This window comes from Stylophora pistillata, chromosome 4, assembly GCF_964205215.1.
Source record: "Stylophora pistillata chromosome 4, jaStyPist1.2, whole genome shotgun sequence".
NCBI classification, from domain to species: domain Eukaryota; kingdom Metazoa; phylum Cnidaria; class Anthozoa; order Scleractinia; family Pocilloporidae; genus Stylophora; species Stylophora pistillata.
Genome location: NC_142522.1, coordinates 42,126,458 through 42,152,397, shown reverse-complemented (window position 1 = coordinate 42,152,397; position 25,940 = coordinate 42,126,458). Strand labels below are relative to the sequence as shown.

At 37.2% G+C, this 25,940-nt stretch overlaps 1 protein-coding gene across 5 annotated transcripts; it reads left to right on the top strand.

The window, feature by feature from the left end:
• Window positions 1-1,984: 1,984 nt before the first annotated feature.
• LOC148733823 (uncharacterized) lies at window positions 1,985-19,545 on the top strand. Of its 5 annotated transcripts, none has more exons than XM_088758432.1 (22): window positions 1,985-2,176; window positions 2,312-2,383; window positions 2,881-2,949; window positions 3,315-3,386; window positions 4,512-4,583; window positions 4,979-5,053; window positions 5,389-5,463; window positions 6,491-6,562; window positions 6,729-6,803; window positions 7,995-8,066; window positions 8,419-8,484; window positions 8,748-8,819; window positions 9,264-9,335; window positions 9,793-9,864; window positions 10,359-10,430; window positions 11,066-11,137; window positions 11,423-11,494; window positions 11,788-11,844; window positions 13,177-13,382; window positions 14,376-14,495; window positions 15,393-15,728; window positions 18,740-19,545. In XM_088758432.1, the coding sequence occupies exons 1-22, from the start codon at window positions 2,037-2,039 to the stop codon at window positions 18,910-18,912; spliced, it is 2,184 nt and encodes a 727-aa protein (XP_088614558.1). In that variant the 5' UTR covers window positions 1,985-2,036; the 3' UTR covers window positions 18,913-19,545. The 5 variants fall into 5 exon arrangements, with proteins under 5 accessions (XP_088614558.1, XP_088614555.1, XP_088614556.1 ...); XM_088758428.1 differs by having other exon boundaries at window positions 2,000-2,176; window positions 15,393-16,904; XM_088758429.1 differs by lacking the exon at window positions 8,419-8,484 and having other exon boundaries at window positions 1,999-2,176; window positions 15,393-16,904.
• The last annotated feature ends 6,395 nt before the right edge of the window (window positions 19,546-25,940 follow it).

Genomic DNA, 25,940 nt, shown 5'->3' with positions numbered 1-25,940 from the left:
TGGGAACTTGTATTCAATCAACCAGTGCTATAAAGGGTTAGGATTTTCGTCCGTAAAGTCACAAAAATCTGAATAAAGGCAAGTATGTTCATAAGCACTACACGTATGCGTGCAACGAACGGGTTATACGAATTCGCTCTGGTAAAACCCTGAAAAAGCTCAAACATTCGAAAATATCCGCGCCTCTTCAACCGTAGAAGCTATTGGATGTGTTCTTTCTGACTGGTCGTTACAGGTGTGCAACTATATCTTCGCCAAACTTTAAGTATTGTATTTAATATTCAGATTTTTCATATTTAAGTTATAACCTGAAAGAAATGGCAATGAAACCCTGTAGTTGTGCTGATTATGTGCTGGTTAAGCAAAATGTAATTATAAACGTAAATGAAATTCCATTAATGCATAATAATTGCCCAGTTAATCAGGTCATTTAGACTAGTTTCAAGAGAGAGGGAAACGTCTCGATGCTGTTCTTTCCCCTTCCGCAGCTGTTGTTTGGATAACCCTTCGTTCTTTCATTTACATATTGCAGTCAGGGATGAAGTAGGCTTGGGTAACCTAACAATTAAGGCTGAGCAACAATTAAGGCTCACAATTAAGGCTGAGTAACTTGGAAATTTAAATCTTTTATCTTGGTAAAAACGTCTATTGAAGTAAAACAAGTTAATTTATCGAAGCCAGGTTCATTAACTCTTTTGAAATTAAATTTTCATTTTTCAGACGGTTTGACGATTTAAAAATAATTAGGCAGAATGATATCTGTTTTGCACCTTTGACATCGCGTGAAAGCAGACCCGCTTAAAGCCGTAATGAAGTAACATTGGCTTTCTTTCTAATTCTGACCATTATTTTCCAACATATATTAGAACATAGCTAGCAGAGTCGCGCAATCAAATTCATTATACGTAAGCGTGCTCAAAATCCCGATAGTGCACGCTGATAGCGTCAGCAAATCCGACTTCGCCAGAAAAATTTTATTTTCGCGCGAGCGGCCATTGCTATTGCGGGGAAAAATAATACATTTCGCGACAATAATGGATACAAACAGAAACTCGGCCTGCTATTCCGAAAACGAAGACAATGTTTCGACCTTTTCCCATGGACTAGAGTTCTTAAATGAGGCAGAAAAAGAGAAAAACAAAGGAAAAGGAGACTTGGCATCAGCGCCGTCACGATTCGCTTCAACTGATATTGTTGTCCGTTTTTCGCGTCGCATTTGATGCACAATTCCACCGGCTATGTTCTAAACAATTGGTTCATGCTTTCAGCTGTGCACTATCGAGTTATGGAGCACGTGGGAAGTTTGGAGAGCACTCAAGAAGCTAGAGTTGCCCTCGGCTATCGCCTCGGGCAACTCTTACGCTTCTTTCGTGCTCTCCAAACTTCCCGCGTGCTCCATAACTCGATAGTGCACGCTAAAGCATGAACCAATTGTTAAGTGGTGGGTAATTTAGTCGACGCTTGAATTTACTTTATACTGAAATTTTTCCTTCGTTCAAAGATTTGAATAAAGACCCAGTTTATTAGAAAGGACCAGAAAGAGCTTCGTCCTATATTTCCGTTCATAAGCAGTCTTCCAACACGGTTTTTACGATCGATTGGTATGAAACCACAACATACATTACACAGCCGTCTCGTTTAACACCCCATGATGAAAAAGCTCGAAACCTATTTACATGCAGAAAATATGCGAATTCCCTGAGAGATATAAGTTCTTACATTTTGATCAATGATGTAGATTTCATTCATGTGATGTAAGCCATATTTTACCGGATTGCTCGAAATAAAAGTGATTCTTAAATTATATGTGCATGTGTAGAAATAAGCGTTCGAACAATACAGGTTCACTCCAGGTATTTCAAACTTGCAATTGCATATCTCGAAAATCATACTTTATGTATATAGTGGATATCTCATTCAGTTTGTTAATTTTTAATGGATATATTTTTGTTTCGTTTGAGCAGATGGGGAAAGCATCTTCAATCCGTTTACTGACATGCAATCCTTTGGCACCTCTAGTTTTGTTGCACTGGCTCATGGCCTCTGGGTTCTGTTGTGCAAAAGATTTTCATCCAGGAAGTTGTCAGTGCAAATCTTTTGGCCAACATCGAATCAGTATTAAGTGCAGCGGAATTAAACACGTACCACGTGACCTTCCACCCAATACGGCAATACTGTGAGTACCGTCGTACAACTACGTTTTTGTACAACATCTTGTTATGAAACTGAAAGACAAAGACAATCGATAACCTTCCTTTCTAATCAATCATTTTGTGCTACACAGCTTCCTTATCATTTTTCTCCTATTTAGGGATTTGTCAGGCAATCAACTGAGCTCGATCCAAGAATTTACCTTCAGAAATCTGACAATGCTCAAGAAAATGTATGTGATCGAAAAAAGCTCGCTCTTTTATCAATGTTTAATAACCGTTTCATAAGTGCGTGTTAAATATGAGATAATAGTGACTTAACGATTCAGACATCGCGAGTTTTTTCTCCAGCTTCGCCGCATGTTGTCTGTTATTTAAAAAACTAATCAGGCTCCGTCGTAGCATCGAGTAAGCTTTAGCCAATCTCGCATCTCTAGCCTGTTTCTTTGCTTTTTTGCAGCGATAAGCCATTTTTTGGACAAAATATCAAAAGTAAAGTGCAGTGTTCATTTGGTTAAACTTCAAAGATACGTGCAGCGCACCACTAAACAGAACTCATAGTTCTCTGTGGCTTTTAAACTGCTTTTGTTATTGAGATGACCTTGCATAGTTTTTATTTGTTCATTTAATTTTTTTTCATTACTAAGTACCAGCCTTTTTCAATCATTACTTCACTTACTATTTGAAATCAAATAATTGAGAAAGTTATTCTTATTTTTTTAACTTATAGATCTCTCTCAGGAAACAAGTTGACGACCTTTCCTCAGAGCACCTTCCATCTTCCAAACTTAACTAGGATGTACGTATAGTTTGGATTTGTAAATATATAAATGCCATTAGTGTAATGTACCATGTATCTTACCTTGTAGAATTTTAAAAAGAGGTAGGAAGATCCTGACAGCCTTCGCGCCTCCTTTCGTTTGCTTAATTTAGCACTCATTCCTGCAGTACACCGCGGTTAAGTTGAAAACTGTTTATTCACGTCCCTTACACACTTACTCTTGACCGAAAAAGAGCTACTAAAAAAAATTAAATACACGCTATAGATATGCTACATGCATGCAAATCCATAGGTCCCGAGTGTATTACATCACTTGCATTCGTTTCCGCACGTGAGCATCACTATGTACTACAATTCCCTGAGATAATTTTTTTTCTTCTTAGAGATTTATCATGGAACATGTTGAAATTTATACCTGAGAAAGCGTTCCAGAATCTGACGAGATTAGACTACTTGTAAGTAGACAACTTAAAATAAAGGGTAATCATATCTGTACAAGGGAAAGCGATTCTCTAGATTTCTATAGATTTAAAGTGTTTTTCGATCGAAACCAGCCTCCACCTATTAAAAGTGGTTTAAACTTTAAATCCGAAAAGCAGCGAACTTGATTGTACATAATTGTCTAATTTCTGAGGCATAGAATATGTTTGTATCACACATCACACAGTAACATAAAAAGCGATCATTTCGTTGCATAGCTGAGAGGGCAGAGTTGATGTTGTAATGTTTCGATGAATAGCGTAATTTTATGCTTGAAAACTGTAAAACTGAGGACATCACTCACAAGAATCTTTTTTATCATCTGTTGATAGCTTGAGCTGAAGTTTTCTTCAGAGTGAGGAATATGATTGAGAATGGGTCAGCTCAGGTTCAAAATTCTGAAAACGCATGTGAAAAAATCTCCTTCAAGAATTTCAAAATACTCAATGGAGCCTGATCAAAGTTCCCCTGAAGTTTTGTAAGGTGGAATAAGCCAATGGATGTGGCGCTATAGAAATCCACTGTTTACCGTTATTTATTGTCAGAAAGGGACGGTAATGTTGCACATCACACCGAAATTCATAAACTTCAGAATAATAAGGGAATCCTCACAATTAACTGCAATTTATTGATAAAGGAAAACAGTTCGAGTATCTCTATGTTATACTCGTCTTTTGGAGGTTCCCAAGGATGAGTGAAGCCCTTAAGATAATTTGAAGTAAGAGGGGTGGGATGGGGGGGAACTCTCATTCATACTGCAAACTGTGGGCTGGGATGGTCCATGGACCCTGACCCGTTTTGGGAAAAGAAAGTACACGTGATGGGTTAATCGTCGCATATTGTTAGCATCGGTAAGGAAAGGCGTTTGGATGTATGAAGCATCCAAAAAATGTACTTTTTTGTAGAACTCCATCTCTCCCTGACCCTTTCGCTACCTCCATATAACTCGCGTCACAATTCTTAAGAGAATGAGAGGCAGTAAAATTTGCTAGAACCACTTCTGAATAAAGTTTTAGTCATAATTCTCTTTTGACTCATAGACTTCAACGTTGCATGGCTTTTTTACTCATACACGTGACAGTGCATTGCTTTCTCGTCAGAAACCTTCAAAAGAACCTTTTGGAGCATATTCCGCAGAGCGCATTCCAAAATTTGAAGAGGCTAAAAAGAATGTGGGTATAGTGTTTTTAATTCGAGACAATAATTATGAACAATAACAACCAGAACATTAAAATCTAGAAAACGAAGAGAGGAAAATAAGAAAATAATATGACAAATCTATTCAGGTTACATGGTTTCGGTAAAACGTCAATGTAAAGCCCCTCCCACTACTCCCTCCTTTACAATAGCAGATTGAACGAAACCGTGGTATATTTCACGGAATGCTACGAATAATCGTAAAAGGGACAAACAATAACATATTTTGTTAACATCAGTTCATGCCTCAGCAGCATGCATCCATGGGCGAAGAGTACAAGAAGGACGAGCCATCGGAACATAGGCATTACTCTGATTATGTCGGAATAAACTAATTAACTACATGTAGTTAGCACTTTTTATTTCTCAGATTTCTAGCGGGCAACAATATTTCACTGAGTGCGTTCAAAGTCTTCTCAAAAGGACTAAAAAGCGTCTTCTACTTGTAAGTATATCCATGGAAACTGAAGTCAAGATTAAACTACTTTCCTTCCTCATTTTAGTTATCGTTAACGTTCTCGAAATAGTTGTTGTTTTCTGCAAAAATAGAGAAGAAAGATAACTCACGGAAGATGGATGCATTGTTTTCACCCGAGATAACAAAGAACCGTGCTATGAAAATAAAAACACCGCTTTGTCGCAACGGAACATCATGCTTTAGAACACTTCCATTTCATCGCTTGATGAGGAACAGCAGTATGCGGTCAGAACGTCACGATCTTAGCTGAGACAAAACATCTATATCTATTTACTAAGAGTGACTTTCCATCATCTCCGCAGAGATCTCACTGGAAATCCGATTGGGCCAAACTTAACTTCGGACACTTTTTCTGGTTTTAGTGATATGAAGAAATTGTAAGTTAATAAATAGAGATTATTTCAAGGAAAGTGCTCAGAAACGATTTTTATCGACGAGTTGCGATGCATCAAAAAAGAAAAACGATCGAGTGAGGGCAGTAAACGACTGAGTTTTTTATGCATTGGCGGAAACAAGTGAATATAAATTCGTTCAAGCACTTTCCATCCTATTTCATAGTTTCTTACTTACTCCTTAGTTTTTTTCTTACTAGCCGACAAATTTCCTAGATTGGAAGCGAACGACTGTCAAAATACATCGTTCGTCTAATCAGAGACACGAACGATAGTACCCCACAGTGTAAATCTCAGTTGTGATTAATTAATTCCACAACAGTCTATTTATCACTAGTAGGAAAGGCAGCGGTGAAAAAAAGCTTTAGAGGATATTGAAGGGGACGATTCTCAATTGTGTTGAATTTATTTCATGCACAAAAATGGATTATGTACCTATTGACCGAGTGGGAGGGCCGAACGGTAAAATATTTGGCTCGAGGTAATGATGTAACTGACCGACGTAAACGAGGTCGTTCGCAAAAGACTGAGAGCCAAATATTTTCCTGTCTGGCTCGATCAAAGTCAATCAACGAGCGTTTTATCATTTGACCACTAAGTTTCGAGAATGTCAACGTTAATGATTGGACGCGGTAGATGGGGCACACGCAGCCACACGAGCACAAACAAATTATGCAATCAGAGCATTGACAAGAAACCCCTAATTCCTTGAAAAACACGACTCTTTTTCTTCAGTGCTGTTTTCCTTTACGCTTTTGCGGCAAAGCGACGCGAGGGCAGCAGGGCTGGACGATTTTTTCAGGACCGGCTTATGTCAACCTGTCCGGCCCTGAACTCGTTAGCTTTTACTCAGAGTTGTTTTCAATGGGAAAGCGCGAGTGGGGCCGGACGAGGAAAATTATTTTTTATCTACTCTTTAATGATTTGTGCGAAATATATTTACGTCTGCATACTCCTATGATGTCTTATGGATACACTTCTCCTTGCTTTTCTAAATTTTCTATTATGCAAGATACTTGAACGAGTGTAGTCTCGCACACATTGATGGAGGAACCTTCAAAGCCATGGGAAATCTAACACACCTGTAAGTCTCTTTACAACAAAAATTGTACACCTTTAAGTTTTTCCTTTATTGCAATCCTTATATTTAACAAAATTGGTGTTTTGCCATTAACTCAAAGCTACATTTCAATTCAGGAAACACCATTTCTGGCATTGGGTATTTGAAAATAATTGTTATTATCTTGCAGTCATCTGGCGAGTAATTCCTTGTCGCACTTACAAAAAGCCACCCTTGAAGGACCATCTGATAAGCTTTATGTTCTGTAAGTCACTGATAATACTTTGATTTTGTCGAGGATAAGTGAAAAGCCCTTAAACGTTCTGATTACCTGTCATTTATTAGTCTCGTTTAACGCCATTTCATTGTCAAGGGAATGGGCATAAACCTCTGAGTCCTAGCACTGAAATCCCGAATAGGATTCAAAGCCTTTCATCAAACCAGCAAATTTGATTGATCACAACATACGTAATCTTTCACTTTGTGCTACCGTGATAGGTATGTAATTGGCGAGAGGTGGTCAGCAGAGTGACATTACATTGCCTTAAAAACACCCGTTATTGGTCCAGAAATCAAAAAAGCCCTATTTACCCTCATTTGTACATATGTGATGGTGTCATTTTATTATTATTTTTTTTTTTATCAGCAACTCCCCATTTCATTAAGTCCTTTTGCTAAATCACCAAACTCATCAGCGTGACAATAATCCTTATTATAGCCACCGCAATCTGGCGTCATGCATTACCGCTATCGTCCCTTTCCTGTCTCCAGGCTTAACCATCATCCTCCTCGACATAGTTATCGTCTTTGTCCTTGTCCTAGTCATCATCATCATCATCATCATCATTTTTGTAAGATTATTTTTTCTCCAAATATCCTGCTTCCTGTGCTTTTTTTCATTGCAAATGGGTTTTATATACCCCTTGGTTTACATAGCGGAGCAAGGTTTCCTATTCAGGTAGAAGAATATCGATTTCAAGTTGCTCTCACAGCTTAGATTTGTTTTGCCGATTTTCCAACAATCGTCGGTAACTGTAGACATCTTAATTCCAACTCAAAGTAGTTTTGATGTTTATAGTTGTACAAATAAACACGGGAAACCCATGAACAAAATAATTTTAGCATTACGAGACAATTGCGTCATCGCTTTCGCAAGAATCATCCAATCATACATAGCGTAAGAAACAAGCCGATCAGAAATAGATATAAAGACTGCGGGATATCAGAAGCCGTTGCGCGGACGTACTACACCGCCGGTTTAGACTGTCTGCGACACAGGCTACATCAAAGAAGCCATTGAGAAAGCTCGTTTTTGTTCAAGAAAAATGAGGGACAGAGGCTGCGTGAGTTTGCAGCTCGATAGCGATTTTTAAAACCTCTGATACTTAGAATGAGCGGGTCTCCTGTTTTCCCTTTAGCTTGATCGATTCAATTGTCAGCTCTCCTCTTTCCACAGGCACCTGGATGAAAACCAAATTAGAACAATAGAGGATGGCACATTCAAGAACTTCACAAAGATAATAGAATTGTAAGTAAGAAATGGCATGCTCATAAAAAAATTAATGCCCGCAAATGAATGGTGGTTATCAAAACAAGAGCCGAGGTTTAATGTTTAAAACCATGTGAATAGCTAAATCTTAGTTGCTGCATGGTTAAGACAAGTGCCTTTACACCCAATTTGAAGTACCCTCGCTGAGATATATCTCAATCCCTATATAGTTTAAATTTGCTTTTCGTTGTCTTGATCTCGAAGTGTAGCCTTTGCATTGAAGATAAAGAAGACTGCCAAGAGAGATGCTTCATGAGATCATTGTTTCGCATTTCCGATGCATACACCTTTACCATCTTTTAGTAGTATGTTATTTGGATTTACATTTTAGACACTTATCTAACAATCAGCTGAGATATGTGCCCGATCTACCTGGAATTAAAGCGCTGGGAGCTATGTGAGTTTGAGTTCTTCTCGGTTATAGTACTGTACTAAACACCGGAGAGTCATCTGGATTTGCCTCATTCATTGAACTCTAGACCTGCAGCCTTTTCCTATTACAAGGAAAGTCTCCCCGTCTCATGAGAATAGGGAAGAGGGTCGGACGGCCAACAGAAAACCGGTGGTTTAACTGTATGCAAAATGAAGTATGTCAGTGCACAGACATTATTTTAGACTACATTCAATCTAGCTGTTGAAAATACTTTTATTGTGTTCTAGGATGTTCTCTGGGAATCAAATTGAAACAATTGATAGGGATGACTTCCGGAACTTAACTATGCTCACTTCACTGTAAGCTCAACAAAACTCGCATTCATGAAACACATATTAATGCATTTTTTTCTTAAGTTTATCATATAGTCAATCTATTTTATAAGCATGTGCTTCGACGAGGCTCCCAATACACTCAATGTTAGAGCATTTTAAATCATATCCTCATGAGCGTGTATTAAATCCCTTTAATGTTATACTCCTATCCCTAAGGAGTTGTACGGTTTTCATTTTTTTTTTTTTTTAGATTTGATGTAAGAAAATATCTTGAAACTCTCAAAATCTTAATCGCGGAGTTCTTGTGGCCGACGTAGTAACTACGTGGAGATGCTTTGATAAAGTCGTTATCATCATCATAAGTTATTGTTATTATTACTATAGATATCATTGTCACTGTTATTACTAATATTATCATCATTATCATTTCGTACTTTCATAAGATAAACTTTGAAATGTTCGCTTCAGCTTTTTTTCCTTCAACAAGCTTCAATACATACCAGAAGGGGCTTTCAGTGGATGCAAGAACTTAGCAATCTTGTAGGTTAAAACGGTTATTTACTCTTACAATAATACAATAACATTAATGATAATGAAACGCTTTGTCCAACATTTCTAATCTAATCTGATCTAGAGGTAACCTTAATAACATGAAATTGCTCGGGTATTACGAATTAAGCAGGGCTCTTTAGAAATTATGCAGCATTCTAAAGGTGGTCGATGAGGTAAACAAACAGCGGAGAATGTATTTATATGGAGTGACAGTGAATCGTAAAAAAGAAAAAGTACAGTGGGAAGGTTGAAAAAGTCTATGGTATGAAGCTTAGGAGAATTCGAAGTCGCACATGTAAAGATGCCATGACAACTAATCGCCGTTATTCAGTAAGATTCACAACACAACAATATTTTTGACACTCAGTGGTGGGACTCAGTATGTGCCCAGAAAAAACTCGTTGGGAATTAACGTTCTTTATTTCTATTTTTGCTTGTCCGAAAGGCATTTAAATTTTAACAACATCACAGACATCAGCCCAAGCACATTTACCGGACTAAAAGGTCTGCGTCTCTTGTAAGTTTTAAGATGCTTCATACACATATTACCTACATACAGAGTTGTTCTTGGTCCTAAATTTTGTTTGTATATTTTATAATCCGTCAAGGGAACATTTTTTATTCGACAAATGAATACCAGTTACATTAATATTTTACACAACTAATCATTGGCAATTAAATTCTTAGACCAAGTCTCGGGCATACTGAGAGGAAGGTGATTTCTTGTGAGAGTCTAAACTTTAAACCAGGTTCCTGTTAGAAATATCTTGTACATCTGTCATACAAGGATATTTATCAATCATAGGGAAATATTTTTGTACCACGAAGCAAACAGATGTTGCTTATTTCACACATAGTGAGGTCTGAATTTCTTCAGCCAGCGACAAAGGTATTCTTAGGAGGATTAGCTTCGTAAACTTGACACTGCTATACCGTCTACGAACTGGTTGCAACTCATAAGCCTTAGAGCAATCATAACAGTCCGTGTATTTCTTGTTTTATTCATAACAGAGGATTGATGGGCAACAACCTGAGAGTAATCCCTGATAATGCATTTGCTAATGCTACTACTCTAGAAATCTTGTGAGTAACTTACAAAAAAAATTAATACAATTGAGTGTGACTAATAAGCGCTCAACAAATGATAAATGCTTAGTAACTTACGGAAAATATGCTTCAGCATAAATACGGAAACTGCTCAAAGAACACGTTGCTCATTAGAAGTCGGTATCTTTAATACGCTGTTTCTTCTCAAACTTAAAATGGTTTTTCTCATTGTTACTCAACAGCCTTTAAAGGTTATTTTCTCTGTAAGTCTCAGTTCTAGATTCGTCACTAGTATTCTTATAATTGTCATATTATAATTCTCGTTATTGTTTTGCCCGATGTTGACTGGGAATTTTTCAAATTTTACGAAGAAAGAAATCTTGTCAACTCTTAGAATGTAACATCTCTTGAATGCAAAACTCAGTCTACTTAATATGATTTGTTTATAGCCGTTTAGAATGACTTAATAACGATGGACAAAGGTGGACAGTCTAGTAACTGTTACCTTCATAAACTGATGAACAACAATCTCCATTAGATACGAGTCCTCTAATGTGTTATGTTGTTTAAAAAGTGCCGGAACACTTACGGAAAAAAGACAAAACCAATAAGAGTGTCAGGAATGGATATATTCATGTGATTTAATCTGTGGTATGCATTGCTGTTCCCAGGTTTCTTCACAGTAACAAAATCAAGCAAATAAATGGTAACCCCTTCAATGGCTTATCTCATCTTCAAACATTGTAAGTTGTTAAATCAACGTTCCACTATCTTAACGTGTTATTGCTCCGGAATTATACATATCGCAAATCAACGCTTGACTTGAAAAACTTGAAACGCGGAGAGGATCCCGACAATTCGGTAAAATATTTATTGATATAAAAAATCTAGCCCTCAGTTTGTTAGCTATTATAATACATTAATCATAGGGAAATTAATAACCAGCTCTTAATTTTCTTGTTCTATTTGTCTAAAATAGGAACTTCTTGGCGTTATCAATATATGTCAAACTTTTATTTTTGTTTCAGGACGATTTTTGACAACCCATTGACGATGCTGCCACTTGAAATGTTTCATGATATGATACCAGGCATGAAAATGTAAAGAATGAAAAGTTATACCCTTACAATAAATCTGCCCCAATGATTTATGGGTGTGGTAAATTTTCCAGTTGTTCATCTTATGAATATTGGTTAATTTTTCAAGGATTAAAATATTTTATAGCTTTCAGTGTTCCACATCTCATTTTATTTGAGATGTATATCATAGGCAGTTATCGAGGGTTGTACTGTGTTAGGGCAGTTTAAAGTGTAAGTTTAAGACTGAATAAATGTTACCTTTATCAAAATTTTATCCGATGCAACTTATAAAAAAATTTAAATTTTGTTTCCAGTGCAGTTTCTTGCAAAATTCTCGAGGGATTTATTCCAGGAAACTACACTGCTCGTATGTAAGTAACTGTTATGCTGCAGTCATACTACGAAGGTCTTCTCTGATTAAAGGAATAAAGTGGTGACGGTCTTTTATACAATTTCCCCGGTTAAGTATGTAGCTAGTATAATGCACGCTCTGATTATCTCGAGTCTTGAGAAGTAAGGCAAACCAAGACATTGCGCTTATGTAGTCCCCACGAGGGTTTTTATGGATGACGTAAATATCAAAAGACAAAAGTTCTTTAAAGAGGGTCTCAATTGGAAGGGGGAGACAACTTCACAATTGATGGTTAAAAATAAGCCCTTTTGACGATTGAAAGTTAAATTTAAGGTATCTGGCTGCAAGTCTTCATAATGACGCGTTTCTAAGGAACTGTTAGTTTATAACACCTTTTATTAATAAATGACTGACGTTTTACGACACCTGAAGTGTTTCCACACCGGAAGTCAGTTATGTCGCTAACCAGTTTTACTCGCAACTAGAAGTTAAAGGACTTACATCGATGTATTTTTGTGATATATCAGAACTTATATTTATAATCGACAGAGCTTGACCCCAAGTAAGACAATAGTTTAGTTCTTAACCAAGGATATCTGAGACATTTGACGGCTAACATTAGCTTGCTTATTTGACGGTTGACGCTAAAAATATTGCGTTTTTGACGGTTCATGGTTGATATTTTGGCCATTTGACAGTTGACAGTCATCCCCATGCAGGCGTTACGGTATCTATGTAAGCAGTTTTCTTTTATGTGAATTCTGTATAAATAAGGAAATTTATGCTCCTGGAGTTTCTAAGTTTGTATAAACCTCTTGAAAAAAAGGCTCGTTATCTCGTTCCCTTAAGGCGTGTGATTAACATTCATGACATTAAGATTATTGTGAAGGTGTAGTCTGATCGTCCGGGTGAGTGTAGTCCTGAGGAGGACAGTTGTCGGTGGTAGTGACTGACGTTTCGACAACCTGTGCGGAAGTCATCATCAGAGTGAACGAACTGGAATAAGAACATTCTACTGACAACAATCATTCACTTGACTCTGATGATGACTTCTGCACAGGTTGTCGAAACGTCAGTCACTACCACCGACAACTGTCCTCCTCAGGACTACAGTCACCCGGACGATCAGACTACACCTTCACATGTTACCCCCGGGTTCAAACCATTTACTGCATTAAGATTATTATGGTAAATCATGTGCACCGGAAAAAGGAACTGTGGATTTCCTCGGCCCGAATTTTTTTTTTTTTTTTTTTTTTTTTTTAATTTGAGTTGATATCTCTTTTTTTATGTATTTTATCATGATATGTGCGCTGATCCAAAAATGTCCGTTTTCTTTTATTTTCAAAAGCATTTGTGCCCCATCAGAATCGTTCTTTACAATACTAAACACAAAAATCGCAGGAAGTGGCCGGGTTTTAACGTCTTTTGAACATTCGGGCTTCAAATGTGATGATTGTTATCCTAATGGACCGTACTTATGGGGCACATGTCTGAACTGCTCCTTTTGCGTGGCTGGTACCTATAGCAATGGCACGTGCAGAACATGTCCGGCAGGTAATGCTGTTTTATCTTATTTGTTTTAATTTTTCTGTAGATGTAATAATTAGTTGAATTAGTGAAAAAGTGGCGAAGCAGTATGACGTGATCGCTATTTTTTATTTAATGATGCAACATAGACGGTCTAGGGAGCAATCAGTGAACATAAAACGGTCCAGCAAATTTCACTATAACCTGTCTAGCGAAAGTCAATATGAAGTACTATTCTCTGTAAGAGTCACACTCCTTAAGAAATAAAAATTTTCAACCTCCCGTTCAAAAAATTGAACTCAGTGATGTTGATACTAAGTTAAAAATCTAATTTAAGTTCAGAAGTTAAGAACTGATTTTCATTTTTTAATACACAAATGATGAGTAGCTCTGAAGTAATCCTGGACAAAATATTTGTAAAACTACAGAATGCATCATTTTCATAGAATTAAAAAGGATGTTCGCTCTTGAATCAGCAGATTGTTCTTATCAAACATCTTAGAAAGCAATAATTAGCGATCTATTCATCCCCAAACATGATACAACTTACGCGGAATATCCTGCTTCAAAGTTTCTTTGTGTAATTTTGGGAGTTCTACGAGGCGGTAGATATTGCGTTTGACCCCTTGAACGGAAACTGCGTAAGCACACAGGAGACGCTTTTAGAGATGACGCAATGCGAAAGTTGCATAAGAACGTGTAGGCTAGATCACGAGACTGTAACAGGAGACGCGTGGGAGATGATGAAATTAGTTTTTGTGTGTGAGAGCAGAAATCAAGAGAGACGTTTTGAAAACGAGGAGAAGAATAAAACAGGATTTGTCAAGGACAATTTTCGAGTACGTGAGTTAGAGTGTACCCCACAAGTTCGGTACACCCCCAACACATATTTTAGATGTAGCCAGTATGACCTTCGATATATAAACTTTATCGATCGCCTGCAAGTCCAATTCTAGTTTAGGAAGGAATTTACATTCAAAACGACATTCTCATCATAAAGTTTCTTTTAATTAACTTCAGGTGGCTTTTATCAAGATGAAATGGGTCAAGTAAGATGTAAGAATTGTAGCACGGGTACATATGTTTCAGAATCGCGTCATCCAGGAAAATCTCCCACTGACTGTTTCGCATGTCCATATGGTGAGGATCATACCAAGGTTTACAAATAGGCAATAAGCAATATTGCCGATGCTTATGAAACAAACGGCATTACAAAAATTGAAGTAGATAGTGCATTTCTGTCCCTCCAACTCAACAAATCAAAGGCATTGGTTTCTTCATAGCTCTTGATGCCCGATCCTCATTGGAGTTTTCTTCAAGACATTAATCTCGGCGATTAGTGCATAATGGAGGCAAATGCGCACCAAAAGAGTATTGCGTTTCCCGTGACCGAACAAATTAGCTTTAACAGGTGTCCCACTAAGTGCCGGTCACTGACTGATGACCCCGCAGTTTAACCCCTTGACCCCTAAGAGTGACAAGTATCTAATTTCTCCTCACAATATCAGCCCTGAATAATTCATTTATTAAGGTTAGGAGAATAAAGGAAACAATCGCCAACTGAAGAAACTCTTGATTGTTAAGCAAATTCTCCTGGTCAGCACCTTAGGAAACGTATGGAGAACAGTATGGAGAAAAGGCAGGAGATGTCAGGCATGGAGATGTCAGGCTGCACAGGGTTAAAACAACACTTCTTTCTTGAGAGTCACTTTTAACTTTGTAAATTAACTTTTACTTCTTTTTCATTGCTTTTATTCTTTTCTATCTATTGGGGCATTATTTTATTTCCTCGACAACGTGTAAATGTCTATAGATTTTCAAAAAAAAAAAATTTATATATATATATATATATATATATATATATATATATATATATAGTGAGACCTACTGCTTAACACTTATGCGGCTTGAACTAGTCATACTCAAATTGTGGATCTTCTACCCGATGCAGTTGATCGTCTTCTCCTGGATGATATTACCGAAAACCCTAATATTGATTACTTTCATATATGGATGTATTGCTCTTTTTCCCAACAGGAACCCAAACTAACCAGACGGCTGGTTACCGTGCTTGCAGATGTCTTCATAATTTCTACCGCTTGGATCGTTTCGGCCCTTGTACGCTATGTCCAGATCATGGTATGGACTGTAGAAACGACACAGCAATATTGGCTCCTGGTTACTTTTGGAAGTGGAACAACACGGACATAATGGCAAAATACTCAACATTTGTGGCCAACACTGACATCGCTACAGCTGAATACGACAAGAACTTCACTATATTTGAAGGACTGTTGCCAATGCCCCTCAAGTGCCCCTATCCAGACTCGTGTAAAGGTGGAATCAACTCTTCTTGTAGCACAGGATATCGAGGTACTCTTTGTGCAATGTGCTCTCAAAATCACTATTTCCGATTTAACAGCTGCCTGCAATGTCCCAATGTGTTAATCACAATCATCTCGTGTGTGATAATAGTTGTCGTCTTCGTCCTTCTGTTTGCCTTGGTTCTTTGGGGAGACTCAAAACGTACCCAAGACGATCGTACCGTTGCAGATGTTATCATGTCTTGTGCCAAAATCGTGATTGGATTTTATCAAGTCGTCGCCGGTATTTATTCGGCATTGGCACGGGTCCAGTGGCCTGTTGTACTTGTTTCCATGGAAAAATACTTGAAGTTTTTTGAAGGAAACATATTGCAGTTTGCACCATTAAGCTGCATACATTCCCAACTTCGATTGGACCCATTCATCCAGTTTGTTGTAGCCATTTCCATCAACATTACGGTTGTTTGTTTGATACTACTGTATCTATTCTTAAAGAAACTTTACATCAATAGCATGGATATCTTTATGAGCCAAAAGCTGCAGAAAATCACAGCCATAAAGAAATCATGTTATCGGAACATCTTCCTATTTCTTCTGTTGTCTTACCCAATGACAAGTAAGAAAATCATGAACATCCTACCCCTGCCTGGAAACTGTGTGAACGTGTGTTTTACCTCTCATGGCAACGATTGCATATCTTTCCTCAAAGCTGATTATTCCCTCCGGTGCTTCACCACTCGACATAACGCGTTTTGGCACATCGCAGCAGTATTTGCATTATACCCTGTCATTTTTCCACTGTTACTTCTGTTTCCCATTTACAAATACCGCGAGTCTGGCACCGATGAAGAAATTGCTTTTGGTTTTAAAGTGTTCTTTGAAAATTATAAAGAGAAATATTGGTACTGGGAGATAGTTGAGATGTACCGCAAACTGACCCTCATTTCAGTCGTCCTGTTGTTTGGTTCCGAAAGCCGTTCTCAAATTGGCTTTGCCGTAGTTGCAGCAAGTGCATCAGGAATTGCTTACACTCTTGTGCGGCCCATAAAAGGCAAATTTGAAGATGGACTTCAAACCTTTGTGCTTTGGATAATATTCTTCAATGTTTGCCTCGGTGCAATTTATTCCCAGCCCACCATCAAGCAAAATCAAGAAGGAAACGATTCAATTTTTGTGAATGTCTTGTTCGTTGTTCTGAACAGCTTCGTGTTGTTCACAGCCCTGGGTAAGGTTTTATTTCCTAACAGCCATTAACTCTTTACCATTTTCCTCCGTAATTATCATTTTCTTTCCAATGAATAATCGGGTTTTAACCTACCCATCTTAGACCTATGGTGTGGTGGAAGGTTTTTTTTTTTTCCTCTTCATTTAGTGTTATTATTTTTATCTTATATTTATTTTAATTCTTAATTTTCAAATTTTTTTTTTTAACCACACGTCTATGTTCGCTAGCATAGCAGCGATAAATTTCGGTCCAGTCACATTCATACACCTAGACACTTCGATATGTAGGATTCAAACGTGCGTGACCTCTCACGTACGTGTATTACTCTTGATTCAAAATTAACCCTTAGGCCCTGTTTACAAGGCAGCTAGGGTTACCCTAGCGCTAGGGTAACCCTAGCGCTCAGCTAGGGTTACTCTAGTGCTAGGGTAACCCTAGCTGCCTTGTAAACACGTCGATGAAAAAAAGAAGAAATGTGGGAGCGTTAGGGTAACCCTCCTGCCAGGGTAACCCTAGCACTAGGGTTACCCTACCTGCTTCTAAACAGGGCCTAAGCTTAAGAGCGGCCGTCCGTAAATACCGCCCGGAGGTGTGCAATATGCAAAAATCGAAAATCCCCAAACTTTGCCAGAATATAGGTTTTGGATGAGCTATTTCTAGAAAAAAATACTTTGAGTTCAATCACATTTTTATTTTTCGCGAACGGCGGCAAAATCGGTTTTGTGGCTCTCACCGTCAGCTTCACGAGATTTAGACGTGGGCATTTATTATTTTTCACATCCAATTGCGTGACAAATAATGGCGTGATTTGACCTCTGAGTCACTTTTGTCTGGGGTCGTAAAGATTCATAATTTGGGTAAGCTTTCGCTGAATTAACTTGATAGAACCCCATTCCATGTACCAAGGTGCGATTTTACCCTCTCAATTTCGTCCTTTTTTTGTCGCCAAAATGATTGAATTACTGGATAAAAACAAAAATTCCCCAAAAATTTCTATTGCAACGGAATCGAACAAAGAACACCTCAGACATTTTTTATATACATGTTCTTTTCATTATGAAAATATTTGATCACATTTACTGTTTATTTTATTTTCAAGCGACGTTCAAATAATGGCAGGCTAAACCTCGTGAAGCTGACGGTGAGAGCCACAAAACCGATTTTGCCGCCGATCGCGAAAAATAAAAATGCAATTGAATTAAAAGTGTTTTTTTTTTATAGAAATAGTTCATCCAGACCTATATTCTGGCAAAATTTAGGGATCTTCGATGTTTTCATATTGCACGCCTCCGGGCGATAATTACGGACGGTCGCTCTTAATCTTCACGTGACTCCTTTGATCACACTTTAAGTTCTCGTTTTTCAATGCATAATATATTCAGTGTTGGCCTTTTTTACGGCAAGTTCTTGTTTTAAAATCAGCCGTTATTTTACTTGGCCCATTCACGTTATTAGGAGGAAATATCTTTAGGTCGTTAATCCTTTTTTCGTTTTCATTCTGTTTGTCAATTTTCTTAGATCTATTATAGTTTTTGCTGTAATTTCTCCTTCTAGTCGAACTTGCATTTAAATCATTTCATCATTTCCATCACCTTCTACATAATCTGATGCGTTTAATTTACTCTTTGACGGTGAACGAGGAATAAACTTTCTCTTTTCAATCAACTCTTGGCCGGAGTCTGCACTATAATCATATTCGTACATCACGCAGTAGCTTTCTGAACGGATTAGTGCATTCAGGAAGCCAAAAAAACATGAAAATTACGGAATACTTACCAGGAGATTATCCATCATTATTGTTATATTTTTTTTCCGATATATTTCTATTTTAACAGTGAAAGGCCTCGTCCATCTGAAGTCTGCATGGAGGAATATTTCCCTCTGCCCGGCGCGATGTTTCTGCGAGATATGTGATCACGGATTCCTTGGAGGTCAACGGAGAAGACGGAAAAACTTAATGCTCACCCAACCTCTGACTGAGGAACGATTCTTAGTTACCAGTGACTAAACACTTCAGTTGTTACTGCTATATCGTAACATTTTGTAATGATAAACATATTAAATGACTGCTTGTTTTTAGTTTTTAATCCTCCAGGGATAGCTTAACTTTACCCTTTAAGAAGACTTGATGAAGTATCATCGTGCTCTTCCTAATGAATCTTCAGACGCATTACTTTCCCGTCCTCCACTACATAGGAAACTCGCCTGTCACTTGACATGTATATTCTAGGCAGGAACAGGTCTGGACATTACTTAATGAAGAACTTCAGGTTACCAGGATGCCGCTTTCGCTTAACGGGTCTCGAGGAACTGTTCAGTACGAAAATGGTTGATATGTTATTATTTTTACAATGGGACATAAACATTTTCAATAATGTGCTAGGTATTCAAGGACTATATATAATATTTTCCTAATTCAAATCGCATCGAAGAGTTTGTAAATTACTTTTTGTGGTGTTACCTTTACAATTAAGCAAGACTTTCTGAGCCAGAATTGCAAGTAAAATTTTACTTAAGTACTCATAACATTTTGGTAACTTAAAAATGTCTTATAACTAAGTCAAGGTTTGAAAATGGATGTTTTACTCATAAGCAAGGTTTTTTTGTTTTGCTAATTACAATGTAACATTTTTGTGCTTCATGTTTGTGAATTTCTTGGAGGGAAAAAATCTACCAAGTAGCATGAAGAAACAAAAATAAGTTAAAAATCTGCAATGCGTTTGAATCAGTTTTTAACAACTTTTTAACCCCTAGCGCACGAGCGCAAATTAGACAGATTTAGCAAGAGGAAGGGAACGTCAGTTGACAACGGCGCGCACAGCAAAAATACCGGTAAGAAACATGATCGAGAACGTCGCCCCGTTGTGCTTCAGAAGTGATTTAGCAGTCGTTGCAACTAGACGCCAGCGCAATATCTGTTCTTCAATAGCCTAAACTCGGCTTTTCAAAGATCGCCAACACAAATTTTAACTTTCACAAACAGCTTTAAGGACAACGAAACCATCCTCTTTGAGAATGATGCAACAAGTGCAAACAGAGGATAATTATAGTTACGGAAAGTTAGATTTTTAAGATATACGAACCACATGGGCAATTAAACTCTATAATTAATCCATTCCAGGTAAAACTCGTGTCTGTTGATTCCTGTATCGAATTTTAGAGCCCATTAGATTTTTTTTTTGCGATTTGCGTTGCTGTCTTTTCGTTTCGTGCCATTAGATTTTAGCACTGCCCATCTTCGCCATTTTACAAAGTATAGTTTGGAATTCATCATCGTTTTTCCCCTTGTTTACTGGATATTTCTCTTCGTTCATGACGGTACATCTCTTTTGAACATTGAATACTTAGAGGTACAAAGCATTTTGAATGGTGTCATGGCCAAACCATGTAGAAACCAAGCGACCCAACGACAAAGTCGCTTGTGATGAGTTCTTGTTTAACGCTGAAAGAATTCATGCAAGTAACTCCTGAAACGGTTAGGCTTAGGATAAGACTTGGTTTCGGTTTTTTGGTTGTTTTGTTTTGTTTTGTCTCTTCCCTTTTCGACGAAGTTGTTCAAGACTGAATTAAATTACTTCATTTAGAGAGTCGTGTCGAAATAGAATTGATTGTAATTTTGTTCTGTTGGGTGAGCACGAATTTCTTGTTTTTATCGGCGCTGATTAAAAAAGTTTAAGACATAAAAAAGTGCAAACCCGAGAAAATTCTTAAATTGTTTATCTCTGACTTCAATCCACCAAGCATTCATTCATGGTCGGTAAAAACGACAACGACAACAAATCAATAAATAAAAAATTACGGTATGTAAGCTTCGTCATTGTTCATTTGAAAGTGATTGCTCCAAACTTCAACATGCAGCGTGTTTATTGATGAATCGATTTACGATAAAATTCAACAGCATCCCATTCTTAGAGTTTTCAAATAGGCTTAAAGAAATGTATTAAAGAAAAGCCCTTTTATTGTCTAAAGCCTTGCTCATTTAAAAGCAAACTGAGTCCTGAAATCTTGGATCTCTCGCCAACGAGTGTGTTCCAATTTCCTTTCGGAAGCGACAAGTTTTCAAAAATACACCGATTAAAACAAAGAAAGGGACCCAATTATCCTGAACATGAGTATGGAAATACTTCCACACATTATTATCTCGTTTGGATCGATTTACAAGTGATTTAAGCAATCATGCTTAACAGTGCGTCATCCTGTATATTCCTATCTTAGCAAAACTAGAACGACTCGAGATATTAACAAAAACACATTGTTTTCCCTCCAACACTGCCCATATCCATTTGTGTTGACTACTTTGACGGGTTTTTTCTGAAAAAAAAAAAAAATTATGTTCATATAGAGGCATTGTAGATGAAATTCAACTAACACCTCACCACATAAAGGACGCCCATCAAGCTGAATACTTCAGGCCACTTCCTTGCTTTCTACTTTTCGGTGACGAACAATGGCTGGAGCATTTCTTTTTGCCCCTCTTTCACTGTTTTATATAAAAAAAAGAAAGACATGTGAATACGGAAACCGAAACTGTGCGGTGAATTTTTTTTTAGGACTGGCTCGAATCTATATATCTCAAAGCAACCAGGGACACTATTCATAGAATTGACAACTCAAGCAAAAACTGAATGAAAGTAGCAGCGACTCAATATAATTTACCTTCCAAATCCATGTCACAATAAGCCAGAGCTGTCTTGCCAATACTAGAGGAGTCCACCCGGTATTTATTGCTTGGAGTCCGTTTTCCTTTGTTTGCTTTTATTTCTCGGCATGAACAAAAATCCCTAATTTTCGTAATAAACAGAGTGTGAGGGAGTCTAACTTGAATTTGCTCTCTACTCGGTGTTTAGACCTAATCTAAACACCGCTAGGTTCAAACAATGTTTAAGAACCGGTTTTTATATTTTAACCATTGCCTAGAAAACACCTTTTGTGAATGTTTATATAATCTGCTCCAAGAATATGCTAGGTTTCTGTCTGTGCTTAAAGACATGCTTTTCCAAAATGAATGTTTCAGCTGTTTGATTAAAAACCTCGAGCGTTTTACTTAATCAGGCATTTGCGTAATAATAACTGACCACAAGGATCGCCTCTCCGGTTGTGATCAATTTTTGGGGATTCAATAAATCTGCGACTCATATTCTTTTTCTTTTCAAAATCTGATCCATCTAACCAACCTGTAACAAAGACTAAATAACTAAATAGCTTAGTTGACAATAACCCTTACAGATGTTTTTTGGCAAAGTGAATTTAATTCTACCGTCAGGGCTTAATTGTAGATATAACGTTGGCATAAAAGCCCTTCCTAAGTAGCTGGGAAACAAATCACGTATGTGGTAATTGCAAACCATTTGCCACATTTGTGTAATGGTAATACATAACAGTCTTTTCAATGATCTCCTCAGTGGTGCCAAATTAAAACTACTGAACGCATGAGACTTGCCGACAGATTTTGCCTAAAAATGTTGATATTTTTATCATTTTACTGGATATGATGATATCGTTCCAACTTAAATGTCCATTAGTCATATTTTTGGGGTAGTTCCCAATTTTGTTCTGTTCTATTTTCTTTATCTTTCTGGCGGTAAAATAAGTTTTTTAATCTAAACAAAGAAATAGGAAGCCTAAGGTACGCCTTGTTAGCGTGAAAAAAATCGACACAAATCTAACAAAACTGGTAATCATTCACTAACTAAAAGGAAATGTTTTTCATCCAAATCAGTAACACGTCTTGACATCTTATCGATATTCAACGCACATTGAAAACGTCAGGGTGTAAAGCACTTATACGATTCATACCTTGAAGGGTGCATCGATTTAAAAGTATATTAACTATTGTGAATACCTGTAAATATCCGGTTTTCAAATACTGAGGTCTGTTAAAAGTCATCTTGTCCATTGTGAGGCATGAATAGGTGGAAAATGTTCATGGATAGCGTTGCAGAGATAGAAAACTTGCAAGGAAAGCAGTGAAGACATGCCTATTTTTTAAATTAAATTTTCATTCGGGCTGCCCTTGAATTTTTAACCGTTTGTAATCTTCTTGCAAAATAAATTGGTTGCGAAATTACTTAAAAAATGCATGTCCCTATCCACATGGTCCTCTATTAAACCCACCCAACCCCCCCCAGGGGAGGCCATCCATCACACAGTAATCTCGTGTGCGAGAAATTAACCCCTCCTACCCCAAGCCTGCAGGAGACGGGACCTCTATTTATTCGTCCCTAGCCGAGAAGACTAGAACATTTAACCATTTCTTGATGTTATAGAAAGGCAGCAAAATCTTCTCAATTATTTTAAGACCCTGAGTGGTGGTCCGGCCGGGGCTCCAACCCTCCACCTCCCGCACAACAGTCCAGCGCTCTATTCATTGAGCTAACCGGGAGGCAGTTAGAAGTGGTGAAAAACTCGACGATGTGACTCAGGATGAATTTAAATACTGGATAACAAAAAAAAAAAAAAAACTCAGTGGCTTTTTGAAGTTTTTTAATGAACGTTCGCTATAGGATCCTTTTAGGCGGTAACCGGTCGTTTCGCCGACATATCAGTTCGTCAGCGTCAGTTCATCAACTTATGAGTTCAATTCGTCAACGTCTAATGTCAGTTGGCCAACGTCCAAAATAGTTGTAATTACAAGCGAATAATAAACAACGCTTCTTCACGCGTAATCAAACAGATATATTGGGAGTATAATTAACAATTATTCCACGAGTGCGCGTTGGATATGAGATGATAGATAGCCAACGAGGCGCGTAGCGCCGAGTTGGCTATAATCATCTCATATCCAACAAGCGCGAGTGGAATAATTGTTTTATTAAAAACGACCTCAAGAAATTATTATTTTGTGAGAAGAGACCGGATTTTTTAGCTCCCTTTTAATTTTGAACTGACGCGAACGCTTACCATATTTGTAGATTATGGTATATTGGCTGATATACCATAATGGCTAAGCCAATAAAAAGTCTTGAATTGCATTATCCAATGATCCAGTTTCTAATAATAGCTATTAAACTACGTAAATTTTAATTAATTTTTTTTACAGTAGGTTTATAGTCTATTAAGTAAAAGCCTTGGATAATATTTAAAGTGTTTTTTTCAACAAGATCAACCGTGTAGGATTGAGAGAGTGGGGAGAGTGAAACGAACAATTCCAAACAATATTAACCTAATGCTAATGCTTTTATCATGATTTCTAGAGAAGACAATCAGTAAAGTTTTAGTTTTAGTAGATGAACTAACCGAAATTATTAATAACTAGATCATTGGATAATGCAATTTAAGACTTTTCATTGGCTTAGCCATTATGGTATATCAGCCAATATACCATAATCTACAAATATAGTAAGCGTATGTGTCAGCTTAAAATTAAAAAGAAGCTAAAAATTTAATAAAATTTGATAATTGAATTCAACGTTTTTAATAAAACAATTATTCCACTCGCGCTTGTTGGATATGAGATGATTATAGCCAACTCGGTGCTATGCGCCTCGTTGGCTATCTATCATCCCATATCCAACGCGCGCTCGTGGAATAATTGTTAATTATTTACTTTCATGATGCCGACAAAGTAGAACGTGACTAGTTTTTAAGCAGTTCATTGCAGTTGAATTAGGGAAATCAAATACAATATTAGGAGAATTGTAGGTAAATTTCCAGGGCATATCTAAGTTTTCTCTCCTTATTGGTAATGTACCGGATAATTAATATAGCCGTGACATGATCTGCATGTTGAAACTGGTGTTCACCATCCGCTAACCTGCTTTTAGGAAGTCGTTAATTTAATGGTCAGGTGTGAGTCATTCGTGAGTCTTCGAGTGGGCCTTAGTATATATAGCTTCAATTCAAATAGTCAAATAGTATACAGTTAGATCTCCGATGAAAAATGTTTCTTTGTTCTTTTATAAATTTGTAGTTATGTCCAATTAACAATCAAAAAGCTAATGCTGCTAACAAAGAATAAATTGATCAATCTTCACCAAAATTTCTGCTTCAACTTGCAATTTAGACCGGCGATTCAAGGAAACTGAAAGATCTCTCCACTAACTTATTGAAAAAGTTATTGGATATTTCACTAAATTTACTATCAATTTTCTTTTCACCGACATGCCAATGACAGCATTTCCTCCACTTGGAGGGTAAGGGCCCGAGAACCATCTGAAAACTTTTTTATAAATGTTGACAGAAATATGATAATCTAACATGTGAATTATAAAGTTTTGTCCCTTCCCGCCCCCTCCCCCTACCGTCGACTTTAATTCCAAATTAAATATGGCCTGTTGAATAAACGATCACGCGCTTCTTAACGTTAACCCGCCCTAATAGGATCCCTACATTGCAGGCTAAAGCTATGCTAAACTGGAACTATCTCTTTAAATTAGATTTTGTGCCACTAGCGGCCTAAAATTCAAAGATATGCTTCTGAAAAATAATCGATGACGATGATCACTCAAATAGTTTAATATCATAACTATTTAAGGTGACCTGCTGCCTCATGTACTTTCATCTCAATATGTCCCTGGATGCATTTGACTCAGCTATGAATAAAATACAAACTGAAGAGTTAGTTAATTATTAATCAACCAATTTTCGTTCTCAGTGAAAAAGAGGCTAAAGGATGAGAGCAAAGAGGTCCTGTTAAGATGAGTAAAAAGCTACTTCTCCCTCGGCGCAAAACCACATGAATCCGTCATCGTTGTACGCTTCACCTTTAAATTTGAAGGTTCCCTGTGAGTTCAGAATGAGAAAATAAAGTGAATTAATCAGAAAAGTAACAACACGGCGCATTTTTTGTGATAACGCGAAGGTAAAACTGTACTGGTCTGGCGAGATTTTAACGTTAGCCAAAACAATTACTATGAAGATAAAAAAAAAAAAAAAAAAAAAAAAAAAAAAAAAAAAAGATGAAAAGATCTACTATCTTCCATTGAAAAGATTCTTCACAATTTACCTTTAAAAAGCCAAGAGCTGGAATGTAGCCATCAAAATTGTTTCTATACGTTTCTAGAAGAATAAAACATAAGATTCGCCAATTAATCCGTA

What these genes read in the sequence shown, in the direction of transcription:
- LOC148733823 (XM_088758428.1), top strand. Translation starts at nt 2,037, where the DNA reads ATGGCCTCTGGGTTCTGTTGTGCAAAAGATTTTCATCCAGGAAGTTGT. An exon ending in ATGGGAAATCTAACACACCT is followed by an intron (nt 6,563 to 6,728) that starts GTAAGTCTCTTT and finishes ATTATCTTGCAG; the next exon opens with TCATCTGGCGAGTAATTCCT. An exon ending in TTAACTATGCTCACTTCACT is followed by an intron (nt 8,820 to 9,263) that starts GTAAGCTCAACA and finishes TGTTCGCTTCAG; the next exon opens with CTTTTTTTCCTTCAACAAGC.